The 19,473-nt window shown below is 43.1% G+C and overlaps 1 protein-coding gene across 15 annotated transcripts in view; it reads left to right on the top strand.

Moving 5' to 3' along the window:
• syne1b (spectrin repeat containing, nuclear envelope 1b) overlaps positions 1-19,473 on the top strand; it is a 665,691-nt gene that overhangs the window by 324,275 nt on the left and 321,943 nt on the right. For all 15 annotated transcript variants that reach the window (XM_069932310.1, XM_069932313.1, XM_069932309.1 and 12 more), the window contains 5 exons: positions 4,185-4,338; positions 6,916-7,059; positions 9,013-9,177; positions 10,903-11,220; positions 18,475-18,630. In XM_069932310.1, the coding sequence (XP_069788411.1) occupies positions 4,185-4,338; positions 6,916-7,059; positions 9,013-9,177; positions 10,903-11,220; positions 18,475-18,630 (937 nt within the window). The remainder of the gene's footprint in view (positions 1-4,184; positions 4,339-6,915; positions 7,060-9,012; positions 9,178-10,902; positions 11,221-18,474; positions 18,631-19,473) is intronic.

Genomic DNA, 19,473 nt, shown 5'->3' with positions numbered 1-19,473 from the left:
GCGTGTTTCTGTGCTGGGTTGTGTTCTAGTCAATAGGGCTAGGCAGAATAGTTTGGCACAGACTAGATGGGCCAAGCCTGTTTCTGTGCTGGGTTGTGTTCTAGTCAATAGGGCTCGGCAGAATAGTTTGGCACAGACTAGATGGGCCAAGCGTGTTTCTGTGCTGGGTTGTGTTCTAGTCAATAGGGCTCGGCAGAATAGTTTGGCACAGACTAGATGGGCCAAGCGTGTTTCTGTGCTGGGTTGTGTTCTAGTCAATAGGGCTCGGCAGAATAGTTTGGCATAGACTAGATGGGCCAAGCGTGTTTCTGTGCTGGGTTGTGTTCTAGTCAATAGGGCTCGGCAGAATAGTTTGGCACAGACTAGATGGGCCAAGCGTGTTTCTGTGCTGGGTTGTGTTCTAGTCAATAGGGCTCGGCAGAATAGTTTGGCACAGACTAGATGGGCCAAGCGTGTTTCTGTGCTGGGTTGTGTTCTAGTCAATAGGGCTCGGCAGAATAGTTTGGCACAGACTAGATGGGCCAAGCGTGTTTCTGTGCTGGGTTGTGTTCTAGTCAATAGGGCTCGGCAGAATAGTTTGGCACAGACTAGATGGGCCAAGCGTGTTTCTGTGCTGGGTTGTGTTCTAGTCAATAGGGCTCGGCAGAATAGTTTGGCACAGACTAGATGGGCCAAGCGTGTTTCTGTGCTGGGTTGTGTTCTAGTCAATAGGGCTCGGCAGAATAGTTTGGCACAGACTAGATGGGCCAAGCGTGTTTCTGTGCTGGGTTGTGTTCTCGTCAATAGGGCTCGGCAGAATAGTTTGGCACAGACTAGATGGGCCAAGCGTGTTTCTGTGCTGGGTTGTGTTCTAGTCAATAGGGCTAGGCAGAATAGTTTGGCACAGACTAGATGGGCCAAGCCTGTTTCTGTGCTGGGTTGTGTTCTAGTCAATAGGGCTCGGCAGAATAGTTTGGCACAGACTAGATGGGCCAAGCGTGTTTCTGTTCTGGGTTGTGTTCTAGTCAATAGGGCTAGGCAGAATAGTTTGGCACAGACTAGATGGGCCAAGTGTGTTTCTGTGCTGGGTTGTGTTCCAGTCAATAGGGCTCGGCAGAATAGTTTGTGATGCATGTCCACTGTGAGGACTACACTAACATACAAGGCATAAGTACAAGCACACACACAGTTAATCCACAGAGCATGATGCAGAGTTCAGGAACTGCAAGCGTGTTTGATATCAGGAGTGTACTTGCATCAATCAGAGAATGTGGCCTGGAGCCTGAGAGTTTTAGGGAGAAAGGTTTCCAGATCTGACTATTTGTCAGACCATGGATGGATTTCATTCCAGAAAATTACTGTGGAGATTGACTTTGAAGTCCCCTCACCTCAGGATGGAATCATTCAAAAGGTGCCTTGAGTATCATCCTCAGGTGAATCCCATGACTTTCATCTGGAGTCATTGTGTTCTGTTATGGTCACCTAACTAGAGGAAATGCATCAATAAGATTGAAATAGTGCAGAGAAGAGTTCGAAGGATGTTACTGGGGGTTGAGTTACAGGGAAAGGTTAAACAGGTTAGGACTTTATTCTCTGGTCAGAAATTGATAGAGGTGTACAAAATTATGAGGGATACAGATAGTCAATGCAAGAGGCTTTTTCCACGTAGGTTGGGTGGAGATAGAGAGTGATAAGAATGAGGAACAACCTGCCAACTGGAGAGATCAATGCAAGCTCAATTTTTTTATTTAAGAAATATTTGGATTGGTACATGGATGGAAGAGTTATGGAGGTCTATGGTCCAGGTGCAAGTCAATAGGGCTAGGCAGAATAGTTTGGCACAGACTAGATGGGCCAAACCTGTTTCTGTGCTGGGTTGTGTTCTAGTCAATAGGGCTAGGCAGAATAGTTTGGCACAGACTAGATGGGCCAAATCTGTTTCTGTGCTGGGTTGTGTTCTAGTCAATAGGGCTCGGCAGAATAGTTTAGCACAGACTAGATGGGCCAAACCTGTTTCTGTGCTGGGTTGTGTTCTAGTCAATAGGGCTCGGCAGAATAGTTTGGCACAGACTAGATGGGCCAAGCGTGTTTCTGTGCTGGGTTGTGTTCTAGTCAATAGGGCTCGGCAGAATAGTGTGGCACAGACTAGATGGGCCAAGCGTGTTTCTGTGCTGGGTTGTGTTCTAGTCAATAGGGCTCGGCAGAATAGTTTGGCACAGACTAGATGGGCCAAGCCTGTTTCTGTGCTGGGTTGTGTTCTAGTCAATAGGGCTCGGCAGAATAGTTTGGCACAGACTAGATGGGCCAAGCGTGTTTCTGTGCTGTGTTGTGTTCTAGTCAATAGGGCTCGGCAGAATAGTTTGGCACAGACTAGATGGGCCAAGCGTGTTTCTGTGCTGGGTTGTGTTCTAGTCAATAGGGCTCGGCAGAATAGTTTGGCACAGACTAGATGGGCCAAGCGTGTTTCTGTGCTGGGTTGTGTTCTCGTCAATAGGGCTCGGCAGAATAGTGTGGCACAGACTAGATGGGCCAAGCGTGTTTCTGTGCTGGGTTGTGTTCTAGTCAATAGGGCTCGGCAGAATAGTTTGGCACAGACCAGATGGGCCAAGCGTGTTTCTGTGCTGGGTTGTGTTCTAGTCAATAGGGCTAGGCAGAATAGTTTGGCACAGACTAGATGGGCCAAGTGTGTTTCTGTGCTGGGTTGTGTTCTAGTCAATAGGGCTCGGCAGAATAGTTTGTGATGCATGTCCACTGTGAGGACTACACTAGCATACAAGGCATAAGTACAAGCACACACACAGTTAATCCACAGAGCATTATGCAGAGTTCAGGAACTGCAAGCGTGTTTGATATCAGGAGTGTACTTGCATCAATCAGAGAATGTGGCCTGGAGCCTGAGAGTTTTAGGGAGAAAGGTTTCCAGATCTGACTATTTGTCAGACCGTGGATGGATTTCATTCCAGAAAATTACTGTGGAGATTGACTTTGAAGTCCCCTCACCTCAGGATGGAATCATTCAAAAGGTGCCTTGAGTATCATCCTCAGGTGAATCCCATGACTTTCATCTGGAGTCATTGTGTTCTGTTATGGTCACCTAACTAGAGGAAATGCATCAATAAGATTGAAATAGTGCAGAGAAGAGTTCGAAGGATGTTACTGGGGGTTGAGTTACAGGGAAAGGTTAAACAGGTTAGGACTTTATTCTCTGGTCAGAAATTGATAGAGGTGTACAAAATTATGAGGGATACAGATAGTCAATGCAAGAGGCTTTTTCCACGGAGGTTGGGTGGAGATAGAGAGTGATGAGAATGAGGAACAACCTGCCAACTGGAGAGATCAATGCAAGCTCAATTTTTTTATTTAAGAAATATTTGGATTGGTACATGGATGGAAGAGTTATGGAGGTCTATGGTCCAGGTGCAAGTCAATAGGGCTAGGCAGAATAGTTTGGCACAGACTAGATGGGCCAAACCTGTTTCTGTGCTGGGTTGTGTTCTAGTCAATAGGGCTCGGCAGAATAGTTTGGCACAGACTAGATGGGCCAAACCTGTTTCTGTGCTGGGTTGTGTTCTAGTCAATAGGGCTCGGCAGAATAGTTTGGCACAGACTAGATGGGCCAAACCTGTTTCTGTGCTGGGTTGTGTTCTAGTCAATAGGGCTCGGCAGAATAGTTTGGCACAGACTAGATGGGCCAAGCGTGTTTCTGTGCTGGGTTGTGTTCTAGTCAATAGGGCTCGGCAGAATAGTGTGGCACAGACTAGATGGGCCAAGCGTGTTTCTGTGCTGGGTTGTGTTCTAGTCAATAGGGCTCGGCAGAATAGTTTGGCACAGACTAGATGGGCCAAGCGTGTTTCTGTGCTGGGTTGTGTTCTAGTCAATAGGGCTAGGCAAAATAGTTTGGCACAGACTAGATGGGCCAAGCGTGTTTCTGTGCTGGGTTGTGTTCTAGTCAATAGGGCTAGGCAGAATAGTTTGGCACAGACTAGATGGGCCAAGCCTGTTTCTCTGATGGGTTGTGTTCTGAGTTTCTTTGCTATCATAAGAAGGTGTGGGACTGTAAATCAGGCTCTAGCTACATTTACAAGACATGGTCAAAACACTTTGCATCCATTATAATTCAAGATGGATTTTATGAGTTGTTAACCTTTCTGATATTTTGTACCAATAACATATCTAAACGATATGTTCTTTCATTCTGCACTTAGCCAACTGGAAGCTGCATTATCTCAGTGGACCAGTTACCAGGATGATGTGCGGCAGTTCCTGAGCTGGATGGATCGCATGGAGGGAGAGCTGAAGGCTTCTGAAAGACAATGTGCAGAAATTAGAGACAAGGCCACAGGACTGGGCAAAGCCAAGGTGAGTGGGAGGTCAAAGACAGGCATACCTTTCATCCAGGGCTTGGCAGGTCCAAGCTCCACTGACAGGAATGCATCAACACCTGGCAGAGTTAAACCAGGAAGCCTGCAGATACTTTAATGCTTCAGACTAGTGAGCTGGTGAACATATCAGCGGTGAAGTCAGATGAAGAGTAGAGAACATGAGTCTGAGAATGTGATGGAAAGGACTTGCTTCTATTTACCATCAAGCCAATTTGCTCTGTGCCCAGTGGTTCCCTGAAAAGCACATCCAATGATGGGTAAATGAGCAACTCTGAAGGTGGCTTGAAAGTTTACCAACCAACTGATGAAGCAAATAGGACATGGGGGTCTATAAACATTTACAGTAGAAGTACAAAAATTTGGACTGCTTGGGGAATGGGTCAGTCTGAATTTTCAGATTTTCCAGATTCTCAGGCAGTATTTTTAAAATTCAAATTTAAGGAGGAATAAAGAAGAAATGAACAGGCACTAGTGGCTCTGTATTAGAATGCTCAAGAAGTCCCTGATGGTTTAATGAGCACATTGAATATGTCCAAACCAAGCCCATTAAGGTACCTGATAGTTGGCTGAATATGTTGAGTGGACTGGACAACATTATGTCTAGTAGTTCACCATATACCTGGGATGAAGAGAAAAATTGTGCTCTGTTTCTGCCCCTCATCATTAGCTGGTGATAATGACAATGAGTTTATTGTCAAACACATAAGTACAATGTACAAATGCACCGAAATTCCAACTTGCTGCAGCCAAACAACTAATGTAGTAAAATAAAAGTTCAAATGGTATATATTAAATTACTCTGGTATGTATATATAAATAATAGATATTTCCAGTTACAGTAGGGCAAGAAAAAAAAGAGTGGTTTTGACAGTGCAGGCAGGTCTTTTGTTGGTTATAGGACAGTTTCTGGTTAAAGTAGCACAGGGAGCTTGATGGCTGTGGGGAAAAAAATGTTTTGAACCAAGAGGTACTGGACTTTTGTCTGAAGGTAAAAGTGAGAAAAGGTTGTGATCAAGGAGATGGGGGCCTTTTCTGATGTTGGCTGTCTTCTGAATGCCTGCTGGAACTTCAGGCATGGGTGTCCAATGCACCAATAGGGACAAAGGCAAAGTTTTGTGAGGACCAATGGGGACTGTCCTTCATTCACCATGAGAGAAGAAAGAAACAGAAGATGCTTGAGGAAGGGAGGGAATGATTGGAAGAGGGTAAAACTGGATGAGTAGTTTTGTGTTTTAATGTATTCATTTTTCTTGCTGAAGTAACACCATCTCCTGTTGTTTTGAGAAGATGGTGGTGGACCACTTTAGTATGGCTGTTATAATCCACCTGGGTGGCTTGCTAGGCCACTTCAGAAGTCAATCATGGAGTTGTTGGAACTGGCATCACATAAAGATCATAATGATAGCGTTACCTCACCAAAAAGAATGGTGAATCGTTCAGAATTTTCCAAGAGCTCATCAGCACCATGGTCACCTCACTGGTACCATGGGTTCATCTATTTATTGTACAATTGACATTATTTTCTCCAAAACCTGGGTTTCTTCTCTAGATCCCTGGGTTTCTTCTCTAGATCCTTGGATCTGTACTTGAGATCACCAGCTAATGATGTGGGGCAGAAACAGAGCACAATTTTTCTCTTCATCCCAGGTATATGGTGAACTACTAGACATAATATTTTCCAGTCCACTCAACACACCCAGCCAACTATCGGGGACCTTAATGGGCTTGGTTTGGACGTATTCAACATGCTCATTAAACCATCAGGGACTTCTTGAGTATTCTAATACAGAGCCACTAGTGCCTTTCCCATTCTATAACTGAAACAGTGACAGAGAAGGCATCTTTTGCTTCTTTAGATCACCAGGACTATTCACTAGATCATTAGGTTTATCCTCAAGATCCCCTGGGTTTCTTCTCCAGTTCACTGGGTCTGCTGTGAAGATTACCATTTCTGTTTTCCAGGTCACATGGTGTCTTTAGAGCCCCATGACTCTCCCTCTGTCCACTGAATCACCAGGTCTGTCCTCTAGATCCCTAGGCTTCTTTTCTAGATTATTGGAAGTGTTCTAAAAATCATTATGTCTTCCCTCTATATCAAATCTTTTGATCTCCAGACCACTGGGTCTGTTCTGTAGATTGCCAGGTCTTTTCTTGAGATAACCAGCTCTGTTCTCAAGATCACTCAGTTAGTTCTGTGGATTACAAGTCTAGCTATCTAGATTACTGGTCCATTTCATTTGATCATTCATCTGTCCAGAAAGCAACCTTTGAAATCGTGAAGTACATTAAGGGAAGAGTTGTGCCTCCCTTGTGGGCCATTTGGACCATCTGATCCTGGTGAAGATCAGGAAACTGGGCTGATACTTTACAGATGGCACCCTGATTTTCCAATGTTCAATTCAACTGGATGATCTGCTATCTTCAGGCCAGTTTCCATCCCACTGACCTGAGGTATTTGAAAGCCATGGGAGCTTTATAATTTTACTTGTCCAGGAATGAACTAAAAACAGATTCTTTTTGTGTGCTGAGTCTGGTCTGGATTCTGCTCTTCCAGTTACTCTATGAAGACACCCTGAGTCACAGCCATTTGCTGGAAACAATCCAGGCCAAAGCGGGAAATATGGCCCAACATTATGTGACACGCTTGGAACTCCAAGAACTTCAAGAGCGCTTCAGCAATCTGCGAGACAGGGCAAAGGTATGCTGCACAAAACAAACTCAGTACAAAGTAGGAATTAAATGTGCATTAAATCTTAAATCATTAATTCTGAAAAGATGACTGCACGGGTAGGCAGAGTATTAAAGAGATGGTTTGGGATGCTTTCCTTCATTGGTTGAGAAATTAAGTGTTGAAGTTTTACAAGACATTGGTGAAGTGACCCTTGGAATATTGTGTGCAGTTCCAGTCATCCAGCTATTGGAAGGATATTAAACTTGTGCAGAAGAGGTTTATAAGGTTGTTGCAAGGATTAGGAGTTGAGTTATCATAAGAGAAACTAGGCCTGTTTTCTTTAGCATAGGAGGTTGCGAGGAGACACACTGAGGTCTAAAATCATGAGGGGTGTAGACAAATGGCAGTTTGTTTCCTAGAGTGAGAGAACAAGAAAAAAGTGGATAACTATAAGGTGAGCGGAGGGGTGAGATTTAGAAGGGATGTGAGGGGACATATCTTCATTCAGAGGATAGTGGAGATATGGAATGATAGTGGAGATATGCCAGACAAAGTGATGGGGTCAGGTTTATTAGCTTCCTTGAAGAAACACTTAGGTAACCACATGGATGGGAAGGGGTTGGAGGGTATGGGCCTAATGCAGGCAAGTAAGTCTGAAGCAGAAAGGCATATTGTTCAGCATGGACAAGCTGCGCGTGTGAGCCTAGTTCCATGCTGTGGAACTCTATCACTCATAACTACTGATCAGGATATTAAAGAGAACTCCCCTCCTCCTCTTCAGAAAAGAGAAGTGCCATCCTCACATCCAACTGAGAAGGAGCTTTTGGTCCCAAAGATGAGACCTTGATGGAGGGCTCAAGCCTGAAATGTTAGTTATGTTTGACCTTTCTTGGGGAAACCAAGGTTTGAGACACTGTATTCAAAATTGCTATTGATGCAAACTGTGCATGGAAGAGTTAGGTGGAACAATAAATAGATGGAAGCAAAAAGTTACCCAAAAAACTTCAATGGGTTAAGTGAGTGGAGAGGGATTTCCAGGGTGCAATAGGCAGGCAATATTTCTGCCCGAGATCCTTCCTCAAGAACAACTAGGACTGGATACCCCAATTAAAGGGTGGGGTGGATGCAGGTGGGAGGGGGAAGAGAAAAGAGGGGCTAAGAGGTGATTGGGGGAGGGGCTGAGAAAAATGCACTCCAATAGGAGGATGGAAGAGTAAAGAGGCTTGAGGAAGGAAGGAGTGGTTGACAGGTAGAGAGAGGATAAAGGAGGAGGATTGGGGCCAGAGAGATCAAGCAAAGTCATTGGTTAAAAGAGCAAACTTGGGGTGACAGCATCTAGTATCTGAAGTGTTCTTAAGCTGAATCTCACGGTTGGGAAGGTCTTGTTTCCATTCCAGTGTTGTCAGTTCTGAGATGATTAATGAGGCCACAATGGGAACTGCAGACTCTTCAACAAATGGGGATGTAAGAGGTTAATGGATGATCTAATTTGAGTTTGTACACATTTAGAAATTACAGTGAATTCACATGACTGCTCTAGTTGCACGCACCCTTGCCACTTATTTTTGCAGCCTTGGATGCTGCCAGAAGAAGTCTGCTTATTTTTGTCCTTACAACAGTGCTACCTGGGGCTGTAAATTTGGGTAAGGGAAGGTCAACGCTGGTGGTCATGTTTAGGGGCTGGGGTCAAGTCAGTGGGGGAGTGTTTAGGTGAAGGATGGAACTGAGCATACTGGAGGAGAGGAGCAAGCGGCAATTCGCAGCCAACAGATAGAGGTACGAGGCAAGAGCACTAACCACTGCGTCAACATGCCTCCCTTCACAAGCTATCCCTGGGGCCTCCATCTCAGCACACCTCCCCAGAGTGTTGCTGCTCCAATCGCGGGGAGGGCAGGTCCCCGACGTGGTCTTCATTTGATGAGCCTGCCGAGTAGTGGTCCTTTCCAGTGAACTTCCGAAACTCATCCCTTTGGCTTACAGGAGGGCACCAGAAGGGCAGAGGAACTGGTGGCACTTCACCAAGAGTACCAGCAGGGCCTGAAGTCATTTGATGAGTGGCTGGAGCAGGAGAAGGAGAAGTTGTGTTGCTGTTCACACCTGGGGAACAACGTCGCGACCCTTGAAAATACACTTCGGGACCTGGAGGTAAAAAGTAGACTTTACAGAGTTCGTTCCCTTGAGTTCAGGAAATTAATTTCACAGCCATTGAAGTTTTTTTTCTCTATTGACACAATGGTAGCATTTTGAGTAGTAGCCAGATTATGCACAGGAAGGTCCCACAAATGTTCTCTGTTCTCTTACAATGTAACTTGAGGCATTGCCCCAGAAACAGGGAAGTATCGAGGGCACTACTCCCGATGGATTAATGTTCGATTTTTGGTTCATCTTGGGCTGCGCCCTCTGCCAGAGTGAGGACCAGCATAAACTAGTGGAACAGCACCTGGGCAGGCTACCGTACAGGCAATGGTGTGAACATAGAATATTCCAATTTCAGGATAATGAGTCCCCTCTCTGTTCTTCCAAGCTATTCTGTTCTTTCCTCTGTCCCCTCACTCCTCCTATATTTGTTCCCTTTACCAACCCCCCTGCTCTGTCACCTATCCTCTTCTGCCCATTGGATTACATATGATCCAATTTCTCCATCTCCTCTATCCCAATAGCTTCCATTAATCACCATGATCATCTTCTCTTCTGATCAGATTCCAGCACTGGTAGTTGGTAGCCTGTGTTTCCACTCATTGCACATCACACCCCCCCCCCCCCCCCACCCTAACAGTCTCTCATATCTGCAGTCTCTTGTATGTCATCTGATCTGCATCTTTCATGGCTGACTAAGAAGGCAGGGCTTTGTTTAGTGCCTCACCTGAATGACTCTGTTCCTGATTGTCCAGCCTTCCCTGGTACTGGACTGATGTGTCATCCCAGGTTATTTGGTCACAGCACCTGGATCAACAGTAGTCTGAGTTGGGCGATTTTCTCAGGCTGGGGTGTGTCCACAGCTCTGCATTTTGCAACTATTAAATCATCTGCATTTTTGCTCTCTCTAACAGCCCCACATTTTGTAGCTTCTGTGAACATAATATGCCTCTCCCTGAATGCCCCCAATGACCAGTGGCCAGGTCATCTCTGGTCTCACTCTTCAGAGATAGTCTTTTTGTCCTATTCACCACAATTTGATATTAACATCCTTCCCACTTGTAACAAAAGGTCTTTGCCCAGAGATGCTAACCCTGTTCCTCCCTCCACAGATGCTGTAGGCCCTGCTGGTGTTTCCACCATTTTTTTGTTTTTTATTATTCTGATGAGGAGTAAGTATCGTGGCTGTCTCAAAACTTGTTTAATATTAATAACACAGTTCATTCTTTTGAAATACCCTAAGGACCTCTGCTGTCTTGTATAATTTTACGGATTTTGTCTCATAATCTGAGGAAGGACATACATGCTATTGAGGGAGCCCAATGGGATGGCAAGACTGATGCATGAAGAAAGACTGGATAGACTAGGGTTATACTGATTGGAAGAATGAGAGACATATAAAATTCTGACAGGACTGGACAAGCTGGATGCAGGAAGAATGCTTCCAATGTTGGGGAAATCCAGAACAAGGAGTCACAGTCTAAAGAGAAGGGAGAAGCCACTTAGGACTGAGACGAGGAGAAACTTTCCATTCAGAGAGTTGTGTACTTGTGGAACTACCGACCACAAATGTTTTTGCGGTTGATTCACTCAATATATTCAGAAGGGTGTTGGATGTGGCCCTTTTGGCTAAAGGGGTCAAGTGATATGGAGCAAAGGCTAGAAAATTATACTACTGAAGTTACATCCTGCACCTATGTTCTCTGATTAACACCCTTCACTATTGTTCCACAGGACTTAGAGAGGCGATGCACTGAGGGCCAGACTCTAATGAGTACTGCCCTTCGGGCTCAGGAGAAGGTGACCCTGTCCGGGTCAACATATGTGGAGGACCGCCTTCTTGAGTCAGCTCAGCACGACTGGCAACTCTACCAGCGAAGGCTCTGCGAGGCAAAGGAGAAAGCCAATGCTACCCTGAACATGCTAACACGCCTGGAAAAGATGTTCCAGCAGGTGGACACGTGGCTCTCCAACATGGAGAGCAAGGTCGACCTCCACAAGGGGAGGAAATTGGACCGAGCCACGAAGGAGTCAGAGATGGTGCAGCTGCAGGTGAGCACTGTGTATGCAGCAACATTGAGCTGCGCCATGCCTCTACTAACTGAAATCCTCTCTCCATCAATTATGCAATGGCATCAGATGCACTGTATACATGGGCACATTAGAGAGTTCAAGATTCCATTTAGTGTCATGTACAAATAATACACAAAAATGATTTTCCTTTGTTTGGCCAGTAATCCTATCAAGACAAGAAAGAGATCAAAAGGTACTCTGTCTTCCAGGAGAAACTCAGCAGGTCAAGTCACCTTTATTTATCGTTTATGCCATGCTCACATGGCAAAGATGAGATGGCATTTCTCCAGGACCACGGAGCATATTTACATCAATATAAATGAGAATAGAAGTTCAACACATTTAAAATATTAAAACTTGTGCATTAGCAATCCTTGGGACCCAATTACCAAATGTTCTGGGAATTCAGGAGTCTGATGGCTTGGGGGAAAAGCTCTTGCCCAATCTGTAGATAAGGGCCCGAGTGCTGCAGTACCTCCTACCAGATGGCAGAAGGGAGAACAGTTTACGTGAGGGGTGCGTGGAATCCTTCACAATGTTTATTGCCTTTTGCCTGCATCGAGTGTGTAAATGTCTTTCATGCAACATCCATAAGAAGTAAAGAGCCTAGGCCCTTCGTCAGGTGGAAGGGAAGACACACATGCACCTGAATTAAAAGGCTGGGAGCGCGGAGAGGAGGGAAGAAGGGGCAGTGGTGGAACACAGGATAACTGATGAGGATGTAGATGGGAGGGCAGAAAGTTGAAAAGTGATGGAGGAGAGGGCAGCTCTCTGATAGTAGAAGGAAGGGAAGGTGATTGGGGGAAAGGAGATTGAAGGATAGGGAATCTCAAGGGAGGGAGGTTAACAGAAATTGCAGAAGTCGATGATAATGCCCTTTAGTTAGTGAGTGCTGTTCCTTATAAAAAGGCCCCCTCTTCCAACTCCAATTTACATGCGGCCTTGGTTTGGCCGTGGACAGACCTATCAGTTTTGGAATGAAATCTGTGGATTCTGGCACATCCTCCGATGCTGCCACCTCCTGCACCCCCCGTAACCTCCTATCCAGTCCAGCAGTGAACCCCTGCTCCAAGTGTCTGAGGCACCCTCCTTGGCCTCTGGTTCCAAACCCCTGATATGTTAAGGAAGCTGTCCATGCCCGAAGCCCTACAGGAGCCCTGCTCGCCATTGGCACCCTCATGGATCCCAGTCACGGTGCCTGGTTCCCAGAAGCTGGTTTCCAGCAGCCAATGGCCTAGTGTCAGGCCTTCGCCTGCCATGCCCTGCACTGGTCCTCTGTTTCCTACCCTGAAGGGTCTTCTCCCAGGCTTCTCCTCCTTGATTGGAAGTTTGTGGTGGGGGTGTTTTCCTGCTTTGATGCTGTCAAGCAATAGCAGACAATTTCAGCCCATTCAGCCACCTCTGTAATTAAACTAGGTATCTTGACCTTTACCTACACGTTCACTTAACTTAATCCCTTGAGCAATCAGATAGATGATGAAATTGAATCTGGAATATTTCTCTAAGTTCCGATCTCTCTACCCAAGGAAGGACAGACTCAAATAGAAGGATGGGCAAGATTTACCAGATTGATCCCTGGGATAGCAGATTAGGAGAGATGAAGCAAACTGGGCCTTTGCTCCCAAGCTAAGTAGAGTGAGAGATGATTTCATTGAAATGTACAAAATAATGGTGCTGAAGTGAAAGAATAGGCAGCTTCAAGTTCTCATGAGTAAATATCTTGAATGATCGGTTCAGGGAAAAGATTAAGAAAGCACATCAATGCACCAACTTTTTCAGAAGACTAAGGACGTTCTGCACATCCCCCCTTGTCCCTCAACAATCTCTCAGGTGCACACTCAAAAGCAGAATTACTGAATGTATCACAGCATGGGATGGCAGCTGCTCTGCTGAAGATCAGAAGAAGCTGCAGAAGGTGATAAATGCAACTCAGAACACCACGTCCACTTCCCTCCTCTCTGTGAACTCCATCTGACTCTCCCGCTGCCTAGACAAGGCCCGTCTCACCCCGACACGTGTTCTTCTCTCTCCTCTCATTGGTGAGAAGACTCAAAATGTGAAAGTGTGCTCCAGCAGGCTTAAAGACAGTTTCTTCTCTGCAGCCATCAGGCTCCTGAATGCACCCCATGACCATTGGTATCATGATTCCCTTGCTTGGAGCTAATTGATGGTTCTTTTCATTTCACTCAAGTTCAAGTTTATTGCCATCTGAATGTACATATACCTGTACAATGAGAGAAAACAGTGAGCCACAAATCCAGCATGCATGAATATCTATATATCTATATCTATATAGATATAGATATATAGATATAGATATATAGATATATAGATATAGATATATAGATATAGATATATAGATATAGATATATAGATATAGATATATAGATATAGATATATAGATATAGATATATAGATATAGATATATAGATAGATATAGATATATAGATAGATATAGATATATATCTATCTATATATATATAGATAAATATATATCTATATAGATAGATAAATATATATCTATATAGATATATAGATATATATAATCTGTAGATATATATATGTATAAATAATTAGTTTCATTTATCAGAGACCCAAGGTTACAGGAGACTGTTCTTCAATCTCACATCCTTTGAGGTGGAGATATCTTCTAGCCTGGTAGTCCTGATTTTGATGCTCCTGTCCCTCCTTCCTGATGATAGGAGGTCAAAGATACCATGTGCTAGATGGTAGGGTTCCTCGATAATTCTTTAAAGCTCCTGGTGAATGTTGTAAATAGAATAAAGGGAGACCCCAGTGATCTTCTTGGCCATTTTAATGGACCTCTGTGTTGAGTGGTCTGACGCTTTGCAGCCACCATACCATGTAATGATGCAGCCAGACAGGACACTCTCAGAATGTTGTCGAGATGGGAGCCAGTAGCCTTGCCCTACTCAACCTCCTTGGTAAGTGTAGGTGCTGCTGCACCTTCCTGACTAATGAGGAGGTGTTGTGGGTTCAGGATAAGCCATCTGTTTGGAGCACACCAAGGAACTTTATGCTCTCCACTCTTTTCACGATGGAGCCATTGATGTGCTGTGGAGAATGGTTGACCTTTGTCCTCCTGAAGTCCACAATCATCTCATTTGTCTTGTCCACCTTGATGCTCAGAATTTTAAGATTTTCAGTTGACACTCATCAACTTCCCTGGCCCTTTACATGAGGAAATATTTCCTGACAATATTGCTGAACTTCCTGAATCTGTTTCAAAGTTGACCCTCTTCTAATTTTCTCCTGCCCTTTCCAGTGCAAATCATCTTCCTCTGTTATTATCAATGATTGTTCCTTGGCTTCTCAATTTGATGGAATATCAATGTCATGTATGCCCAATGTCCTCATCATTTCACCTTTCCGACTCAGACCGTCTCCTGTGATCTTCGCAACCCCACCCACTCCTGTTATACTTTCTTGAGATGTGGTGCCAGAACTGATTCAGATATCAGGGCCTTGTTTAACTATAAGGTAACTTTTATCCTTTTGCAGCCTTGCCCAGTCATATTTTTTTTAAATTTTTCACACTGTGAACCATATCATCCAAAATACATAATATTTCCCTCTTAAATATACACAATGGCATTTTCTCCCTTTTCCCCCCCTACCTTCCCTCCCCCCTTCCTACCCCTCTCCAAATCCAATAAACATTCAACATATACTATACAATAAAACCATTAAACAATGTCATCACACAATGAAAAATAAACAAGAAAAATATGTCATCTACTTTTACACACTGGGTCAAGTCATTTTGTCGTCTTATCATTTTAGGGGGTGGAGGTCTGAGGCAGGCCCTCTCTGTTATGTTCCATGTACGGTTCCCAAATTTTTTCAAATAATGTGACTTTATTTTTTAAATTATATGTTATTTTTTCCAATGGAATACATTTATTCATTTCCATATACCATTGCTGTACTCTCAGGCTCTCTTCTGATTTCCAGTTTGACATTATACATTTTTTTTGCTACAGCTAAGGCTATCACAATAAATCTTTTTTCTGCTTCATCCAGTTTGAGGGCTAATTCTTTACTTCTTATATTACTTGGAAGAAATATCTCTGGACTTTTTGGTATGTTTTTTGTGATTTTATTTAATATCTGATTTAGATCTTCCCAAAATATATTCACTTTCGTACATGCCCAAATTGCATGTACTGTTGTTCCCATTTCCTTCTTACAGTGAAAAAGTGTATCTGATAAAGTTGGATCCCATTTTTTTTTTAACTTTTGAGGAGTGATATATACCCTGTGTAACCAATTATACTGTTTCATGCATAATCTTGTGTTTATTATATTCTTCATAGTTCCAGAACATAACTTTTCCCATGTTTCATTTTTTATCTTTATGTTTAAATCCTTTTCCCACTTTTGTTTGGGTTTACAGCTTATTTAATCATTTTCCTTCTCTTGCAGCTTTATGTACATGTTTGTTATAGATCTTTTAATTATCATTGTGTCTGTAATCACATATCCAAAGCTGCTTCCATCTGGTAATCTCAGTCTGTTTCCCAATTTATCCTTTAAGTAGGCTTTCAGTTGATGGTATGCAAACATTGTACCTGAGTTATTCCATATTTGTGCTTCATTTGTTCAAATGTTAATAAATTATTTCCCAAAAAACAATTTTTTATTCTTTTAATTCCTTTTCTCTCCCATTCTCTAAAGGAAAGGTTATCTATTGTAAAAGGGATTTGCTGATTTTGCGTCAATAATAATTTTGGTATTTGGTCATTTGTTTTTTTCCTTTCTAAGTGAATCTTCTTCCATATATTGAGTAAATGATGCAGTACTGGTGAGCTTTTATATTGTACCAGCTTTTCATCCCACTTATAAAGTATATGTTCCGGTACCTTCTCCCCTATTTTATCTAGTTCTATCTTAGTCTAATCTGGTTTTTCCCTTGTCTGATAAAAATCTGATAAATACCTTAATTGTGCTGGTCTAAAATAATTTTTAAAGTTTGGTAACTGCAAACCACCTTGGTTGTACCTCTCTGTTAATTTATCTAACGCTATCCTCGGTTTCCCCCCTTTCCACAAAAATTTCCTTATTCTCTTTCGTTCATTAAAGAATTTCTCTGTTAAGGGAATTGGTAACGATTGAAATAAGTATTGTATCCTTGGGAAGACATTCATTTTAATGCAATTTACCCTCCCTATCAACGTTAGTGGTAATTCTTTCCAATGTTCTAAGTCTTCCTGCAATTTCTTTATTAGTGGCTGATCATTTGTACAAGTGGCTTAAATTATTATCTAATACCTAGGTATCAAATTGCCATTTAAATGGTGATTCTTTTTTAAATTCTGTATAATCTGTATTACTCATTGGCATCACTTCACTTTTATTTGCATTGATCTTGTATCCCGATATTTCTCCATACTCCTTCAATTTCTTATGTAATCCTTCTATTAATATTTCTGGTTCTGTTAAGTATACTATGATGTAAATAAACTTATTTTATACTCCTTCTTTATTTTTATCCCTTTTATTTTATTTTCTGTTCTTATCAGTTCTGCCGATGGTTCTATTGCTAAAGTGAACAGTGAGCGGGATAATGGACATCCCTGTCTAGTTGACCTACTTAATTTAAATTGGTTCGATACATATCCATTTACTGTTACCTTCGCCAATGGTCCATTATATAATGCTTTAATCCAATTAATATATTTTTCTGGTAGATTGAACCTCTGTAGTACTTTGAATAAATAATTCCATTCTACCCTGTCAAAGGCTTTTTATGCGTCTAAAGCAACAGCCACAGTTGGCTTCTTATTTCCTTGAACTGCATGAATTAAATTAATAAATTTACAAACATTATTCGCTGTTCATCTTTTCTTAATAAATCCAGTTTGATCTTGTTTTACTATTTTTGGTACACAATCAGCTAATCTGTTTGCTAATAATTTTGCTATTATCTTATAATCTGAATTAAATGGAGATATTGGTCTATATGATGCTGGTGTTAGTGGATCCTTCCTCATCTTTGGTATTACTGTAATTATTGCTGTCTTACATGAATCTGGCAAGTTTTGTGTTTCTTCTATCTGGTTCATTACTTCCAAGAGAGGAGAAATTAATAACTCTTTAAATGTTTTATAGAATTCTATTGGGAATTCATCCTTTCCAGGCATTTGCCCAGTCATGATTAAGGACAACTTGCTGCTTGCATTTTTAATTACCTACAATTATTTGGCACTAATATTGCTATATAGTCAACAGTGATGTGTAATTGTACATACATGCAATCATGTACACATACAAAGATCATGGTATTTACACACACAGACAACACACACATACCACACAGATAGCACACACACACCACACAGACAACACACACATACCACACAGACAACGCACACACACACCACACAGACAACACACACATACCACACAGACAACACACACATACCACACAGACAACACACACATACCACACAGACAACACACACAGACAACACACACAGACAACCACACAGACAACCACACAGACAACCACACAGACAACCACACAGACAACACACAGACAACACACAGACAACACACAGACAACACACACAGACAACACACATACTACACACACATACTACACACACAGACCACACACACAGACCACACACACAGACCACACACACAGACCACACACACAGACCACACACACAGACCACACACACAGACCACACACACAGACCGCACACACAGACCGCACACATGCACCACACAGACCACACACACATGCACCACACACACATACACCACACAGACCACACACACAGACCACACACACAGACCACACACAGACCACACACATGCACCACACAGACCACACACACATGCACCACACACACATACACCACACACACATAGACCACACAGACCACATACACAGACCACACACACACCCCACACAGACCACACACACACACACCCCACACAGACCACACACACACACACCCCACACAGACCACACACACACACACCCCACACAGACCACACACACTTACACACCACACACACCCCACAGACCGCGCGCGCACCCCACAGACTGCGCACACATCCGATCTATATATAAGTTGGAAAGTTGTTCCATGCACAGGGCCAAGTTTGATCACTGTAATTTTTCTTCACTTCCTGCAGTCAGCTATTTTAATAATTCTTTCAGTGACTAAAATTTGGATCATTTCTTTTCTGTGTAACTAGAGATTGAACGAAGAAATCTTAACTCAGAAGGATGAAGTGGAAAGGGTTGGACTGCTTGCTCATCAGGTCCTGGAGGAGAGTCACATCAACAGCAGAGTGGGCAGTCAAGCTACTCAACTGGCCACCAGATACCAGGGCATCCTGCTTCATGTGGTGGTCAGTCTTCAACATTCAAGAATCCTGCTCTTTGCTCAAATGTTAACTGATCCAGACTTCGGCATATGTTTTCTTGAAACAATGCAGAAGGAGGCCATTTGGCCCTCGAGGTCCATGCTAGCTCCAAGGGGGAAATTCCCTTCCTATAGATCCATAGAACACTACAGTCCAGAAACATCTGGTCTGTGCCAAACTATTATTCCATCCCATACTATTGATCTGGAAGCAGACCATAGCAACTCCTAACCCCTCCCATCCATCTACCTATTCGAATCCTCATTCTCTCTCACCATGCCCATCAACTTTCCTCTGACTCATTTTGCACACATATACCACACAGACAACACACACAGACAACACACACATACATTGCCCTACCCTCAGACATCAATCACTGTGGCCAGTTCACCCACCAGCAGCATCTTGGAACACAGGAGGAACCCGGGCACCCGGATGAAACCCACACAGTTGAAGGGAGAATGAGGGAACTCCAAGTAAACCTCTATCTGCGGTCAGGATAGAGTCCAAATCCTGAAGCTGGGGACAGCATGAATAACTGCTTTTTTAAAATTCTTGGGTGCTTGAGGCGACAGGGGATTTCACATGCGCCAAACAAGGCAGACACAGAAAGACTTCAGCACAAAATAAAGGGGTGCACTTTCCCAGGATGGAGAGGTGGTCATCAGAGTTTAGTTAGAAAAAAAGAAAGGGAAGAAATTAGTTCCTTTAATCATACACAAGAACATGGATATAAAGTGAAATTCTTGTAACAAGTATAATGCAGCAGAACCCATACTCTTAAAACTGATAGAGGCTTGAATAAGAAGAGTATAAAGTGTAAAC

Source organism: Narcine bancroftii, chromosome 4 (assembly GCF_036971445.1).
Source record: "Narcine bancroftii isolate sNarBan1 chromosome 4, sNarBan1.hap1, whole genome shotgun sequence".
Classification (NCBI taxonomy): domain Eukaryota; kingdom Metazoa; phylum Chordata; class Chondrichthyes; order Torpediniformes; family Narcinidae; genus Narcine; species Narcine bancroftii.
The sequence above is the reverse complement of the archived record's forward strand: the minus strand, read 5'-3'. Positions and strand labels throughout refer to the sequence as shown.